The sequence below is a fragment of the Octopus bimaculoides genome, chromosome 7 (assembly GCF_046866305.1).
Source record: "Octopus bimaculoides isolate indiv1 chromosome 7, ASM4686630v1, whole genome shotgun sequence".
NCBI classification, from domain to species: Eukaryota; Metazoa; Mollusca; class Cephalopoda; order Octopoda; family Octopodidae; genus Octopus; species Octopus bimaculoides.
The window spans coordinates 62,086,050-62,092,049 of NC_142934.1; the positions used below are offsets into that span (position 1 = coordinate 62,086,050).

General features: G+C 38.7%; 1 protein-coding gene across 1 annotated transcript in view; it reads right to left on the reverse strand.

Moving 5' to 3' along the window:
* The window catches only part of LOC106867698 (glycine receptor subunit beta-type 4), a 30,365-nt gene that overhangs the window by 9,903 nt on the left and 14,462 nt on the right, over positions 1 to 6,000 (reverse strand). The window contains exons 2-4 of the mRNA XM_089355385.1: positions 5,116 to 5,213; positions 4,504 to 4,568; positions 1,352 to 1,569 (exon numbers count right to left, since the gene is read on the reverse strand). Coding sequence (XP_089211511.1) covers positions 1,352 to 1,569; positions 4,504 to 4,568; positions 5,116 to 5,213 — 381 coding nt within the window. The remainder of the gene's footprint in view (positions 1 to 1,351; positions 1,570 to 4,503; positions 4,569 to 5,115; positions 5,214 to 6,000) is intronic.

A 6,000-nucleotide genomic window follows, 5' to 3' on the forward strand; every position in this document is an offset into this window, starting at 1 on the left:
TAAAGCTAAAAATACAAGCATACTTGAAAACTAGAAAAGAAAAATTGAAATTGCTTTATGGAAGATCAGCAATTACGTTGTGGAAAAACTACTTGAAGTATAGCAAGTCTCTGTCTCAGTTTGAACCCATGTTGTTTGGTTTCCAATTAGAAAGTATTCGTAAACAAAAGCTACATCTTTCAGACTGAGTGGTGACGTCATAAAGTAAACAACAAATGGATGACATCCAACTGCTTGAGGGGTCACACAGGAGAGCTATGAAAAGGGAGAGATAATAAAGTAGTGTGTGCGTGCGCATGTATGTGAGAGCGTGTATGTGCGTGTAGATGGGGTCTGGTGACCTTGACGTGTACGTGTGTGCATGTGTATGTGTGTGGATGATGGTGTGGGTGCTGCGAAGTGGTCAGTGCTAGTGTATGCGCTGGTGTGGGGGCTGGGAAGTGGTCAGTGCTAGTGTGTGCGGAGAAGTGTGATGTGGTGTGGGGTGGTGTGGTATGGTGGTGTGTGGTGTGGTGGTATGTGGTGTGGTGTGGCAAGATGTGGTGTGGGGGAAGCAATATATATATTTGCATACACAACGCCTTCAGAAAAAATATCTTCAGCTTAAAATACACACAATATAAATGTTAACATTCTCTATATATTTAATAAAGAACCATGTAATCCACACCCTGGAAAGCGTATTTCTGTAAAATGTTGGGAGTGGGGTGGGGAAATTTCCGAGGATTCCATCCCACCCCACCCCGTTTTCCGGACCCCCCCCCCAAAGGGTTTTGTGGCATATTAGGTCACTGTAATTCATTTAATGAAAAAAAAAAATCCAGTGGTTTCGGGAGAGGAAGGGGGTCCGGTTTCGCACCCCACGTTTTTCCGAACAAAAATAGGGGTTTGCGGCATATTAAGAGGCCAGGGTACTTAACTCCGCGCAAAAAATCCAATTTTTTTTTCCTAGTGAAAATCATGAGAGTGAAATTATCGAAATTTACCAGTATTTTACCCAGCGTGCTAACGATTCTGCCAGCTCACCGCCTTGTAAGTTATTTATATTGATATATGAAGAGCTTACTTTCAAATCCGGTATAAAAGCATATTTGGTTGATTTCACGATAATCATTAAAACACAATCCGCAAACTGCTGGCTTCACGCACGTGAAATTTTTTTCAGTCAAACTGAAATAGATACCATAGAGACAGTGGGCGAATCTTAGTCTTCCAATTAAAATCAGATATATTCAGGTAGTTGTTTGAAACAATTACTCAAAAGTCATTCCGATGCGTATATCTGGTTTTGAAAGTAAGCTCTTCATATATTCAAATGGATCTTAAACGAAATATAAAAAACAATTCTTACCTATAACTTAGTGTTAGTTTACCATTTGGTTTGAGAACAATCTTCTTTGAATAAATCCTAACATCTTGTTGGGTTCCGGCATTGCCCAACAACAATTTAGGTGTCCAGAACAAAGGCATCAATCTCTCTTCAAAAAGCAAATTACCATGGGACCCCTCATTTGGAACGAGTTGTTTATCTGTCCAGGTTTCTGTGACCACAAGAAATAACGGCATTTCCTAGTGGTGAGAAAAGAGAAATAGAATTCTAGGGGAAATATAAATAAATGTTCCGTGAAATGGGATAATGGAGTTTGGGGAATGGAAGCCATAGAACCATTGCAATTTATACTTAGAAACGATATATGTGCATGTGTGTGTGTGTGTGTGTGTGTGTGTGTGTGTGTGTGTGTGTGTGTGTGTGTGTGTGTACGTATACATACGAGCACATGCCTTTATTCAACCACATGAACTGGTCTAAATGATTTTTACATGCTTTTAAAGAATCAAATTTCTTCCCATAAAGAGAATTTTGCAGGGATCGTAATAATAATAAATGATAATGCATCAATTTCTGCCTGGTCAGCAATGAAACGTGCGGTCTAGCATTGTCCTGATGTAAGACGACGCCCTTTCGGTTGGTCAATTCTGGACCTTTTGCATCAATTGCCTGGAATTTTTCTTCAATTGCCTCCTTTAATCGGTCTAATTGGGAACAATAATAGTCTGAATTTAACGTCTGCTTTTGTGAAAATTGTCCGTAATACACAATGCCCTTCCAATCTCATCAGATACAGAGCATCACCTTCATCGGATACAGACCAGCTTCTGGAGAGATTGAAGGCGTTTCAACTCGTTTTACCCAGGACCTTTTTCATTTTATGTTGTAAATAATCCATTTCTCATCACATGTGATCATTATTTTCAAAAATGGTTAATTTCTGTTTTGAGCAGAAAATCGTCGATGGAAATGCGCTCTGTTAAGTCTTTTTTTCTGTAAAGTTATGAGGCACTCAAACATCATAGCAATTCACGTAACCAAATGTTTTTAAATACTTTAGTGCGTTCACGTGAGAACGTGGACAATCTCCACGATGTCTCGCATTGTGTGACATGGATTATTTTTCATTAAAGTCTCGATTTGTCCATTATCAATGACTGTAGGCTTGCTGGAACGTTCACACTCTTTCAGCTCAAACTTTTCGGTTCTAAACATAGCGAACCACATACAAATAGTACTTTCAGCTATGACACCATCTCCATGAACAACACAAACGTACTTTGCTGCTTGTGCAGCGTTTTTGCCTTTCCGGAAATAAAGAGTGTTAAATGATGAAAATGTATTTCATTTTCCTTCATTTTCAATTTTATCGTAAAAACTGTAAAAGTTTCCACAGGGATAACTTGCGGCGGCCAAGCGTTCGCAGCGACGTCGCTTTTTGATCCTTCGATGTCGGCTCTTCCTAACATTGCGAAGCAGAATTCGCAAAGCGTTGGATTGTTCACCCAAAATTCAAATAGAAAAATCCGTTGAGATCTCTTTCAGAAAATACATGCATGTCATATGTTCCTGTTATGCGATAAAACAGATCACGTGATTAAACATCATAATTGAAAAACGCTACGAACTTTTTACCTGCTCAACAAATGTGTTTATTAAACATATTGTATATGGCTTCTATTAACATGTACACATTTATTAATAACTATGCTGCATTGGTACATCTAGGCGTCGAGCTTCAACCGATATTTGGAAATTCGTTATGTTTACCATAAAGTTTGTTCACATTTCCTTCACGAAATTCTGTTTCTTAACGTTGGCAGCTTAATGAATCTTTAATGAGAAACGCAACTAAGAAGTTCGAGTATCTTTTTAAGCTACCTAAGCCCCAATGAATTATTTACGGTGTTCACTTTCTGAGCGAGACGAAGTATATGCTTTTCTTTAAACATCTACCATGTGACACCCATATTGAAATTTATTCACAATTATTCACAATTAGGCATTAAGGTTTCATATTTTTTTCCCTTCTGCTTCGAGCTTTGCTGTATTATTTTCTTGTTTTACTTTTTCCTTTTTTTTAAACTTCTATTCTTTCCCCCGTTTCTTGTGGCTTTTGTTGTCATTTTCAATGTTTTTTCGTTTCAATAATTGACGCCAAGCATTGTCTACTTCGAAGTGGACCAGTTTCTCCGGAACTAAGAACCTTTCCATCCGTCTAACTCGCAATTATCTATCGTATATTTGAAAAATCTGCTTTTCACTTCCTTTCCTTTATACTCCTTCATTATTGTCTCTCACTCTCATACTTCATTACCTCTTCTCTTCTCCCCCATCCATCCATCCATCCACCCATCCATCCACTCATCCAGCCAGTTAACCATCCACCCATCCATCCACTCATCCAGCCAGCCAGCCAGCCAGCCAGCCATCAAACCAGTCAGCCATCCAACCAGTCAGCCAACCAGCCAGTCAGCCATCCAACCATACATGCATACATACATACATACATACATACATACATACATATACAAATACATACATACATGCATGCTTAAAACAAATGATAGAGACTGAAAATAGAATACACGAGAAATTTTATTGCTCACGACGATCGTTTCGACACATTCTGAATCGATCCCACACGAGTCGGAAACTATACAACTAGTTGTGTGTGTGTGTGTGTGTGCGTGCGTATGCGCTCGCTCGCGCGTATTGATGCATATGCGCGCGCGTATTTATGTATGTGTTTATTATTGAAGTAGATAGATATGAAGAAGGCTTCCGCATAATTTCCGCCTACTAAATTCTAATCAGAAGGTATTGTGATTAGAATTTGCTGTGTAACATCTGTCTTACTAGGAATGACACTTGCCAACAGTATCACGACTATGCATGTTTCTACATCGTCCTAATACTTTTGTATGCTAGTAAAATCTGTTACCCTTCCACTCTAACAATTCTGTATTCTAATAAAATCTGTCACATGCTGTACAATGAAATATCATTGAATCATGACCAAGGACGGTACAGTTTCAATCCTCAATTGAAGCCATTTTTTGTGTTACATCCGCTTGCAACGACTTAACTCTGCGTGTTCCTTTACACATTTTCTACTTAAAATACAGGGCTTTTGTGGGTAGTTAACAAGAAACATTTAATAACTTTTATACCTTACTGGAATCCATTATTCCAACAGATTCAACATACACGTTCACAAAGACAACTGTAATATTTCCTGCAAGAAAGCAAAATAGACTGTGTAAGAAATCATTTAATCAATGGAAAACATTGTGATAGTTTTAATTAATTTAACAATATAAAAGTCAACAACGCTAGTGTTGCGATCCAAAGAGAGACACTAAATATGGATCAGCACTTGGGAGAAGTAAGTCCCAAAACTTCCTTCTTATCAGAGGAATTCATCGAGATAAGAGCAATGAAGAATAGGACATATCTCTGTTTTCTCAAAATTGGAAATGTTAATTTTTTTATCTTTTAGCCGTGAGAATTAGGCAATCTCATGACCATATACAAAACTTCATCCAAGAGTAACTGAAGGAAGAGAGAAAGATATCCTCAAACCGAGTGGACTCCCCTAAGCGTATTCAAGATGCCAGTTGGTGGCGTTAAACCGTGTGAATGATTAAGTCTACCATCCAGGTAAACCTAAGCGGAAGTTTAACTCGGAACAGACATTTTGAGTGAGACCCGTGCTTTTTTTTTTTTAAATGAGCCTCTTCAAGAAGTTGCCCTGGTACATTCACTAATATTCATACACTTACCTGATTCTTTTTCAGGTCTGAAATAACGATTGTAACTATTTCCTTTGAGAACTTTCATTATCTCATGCCATACTGAAGTGTTGCTTTCGCCGGTACACCTGTTGAGATGAAAACAAAAAGCAAAAGAACAATCAAAATGGATTCCCCTCTTAGAAATATTGATTTCCTTTTGACGGATTGATGGGGTTAGTCCCTATCGTCCCACATGGTCTGCCGCGAGCAAGGAAAGTTTTCAGCTTACATATCGCCTGCAGACACTTTACCATCTGGGCATGTGTTGGCTTTTTCTATTCGCCCACATTTAGTGCTTCTGTACTAGTTTTGTCCCTGTGACTGTTGGTATTCTATCACTCGTTACAATACGATCAAAGTAACTTTCCTGTCCTCATTTCGTAGTCTTTGAGTTTCCTGTTGTTTTTTTTGTTTTTTTCTGTCTCGGCTTATTCACTCAGCGACTCTTACTGCACTTGCAAAACACTGCTTTTTTTACGGCCATTTTATTATCTCCATTGCTATTATTGTTGCTGCTATTGCGGTTGCCTTTGAAATTGTCGAAAATGGCGCTCACGATGGAAGAGCTGGTGATAGTGGTGGTGTGGTAGCAGCCTATGTTGCACTTGTAGCAAGTTGATTAGCAGGTTATATTACTTTAGATTGACCCAGATCCTATATTTTCTTTTATGTCCGTTGACTTATTCTGGAGGGGGTGACAGTGGTAGAGTTTTTGGTGAATATAGTAGTCGTCCGGTTTGTTGTTAAGCTGGTAGAAGCGGCATTGTTATTTTCATTTTCGCCTGGTGTGCTGTTGTTAGTAACGCTGTTGCTGGAGACGTTACTATTGTTGTTACTCACATTTCTGTCATCAGCTGTGCTGTTGTTGCTATT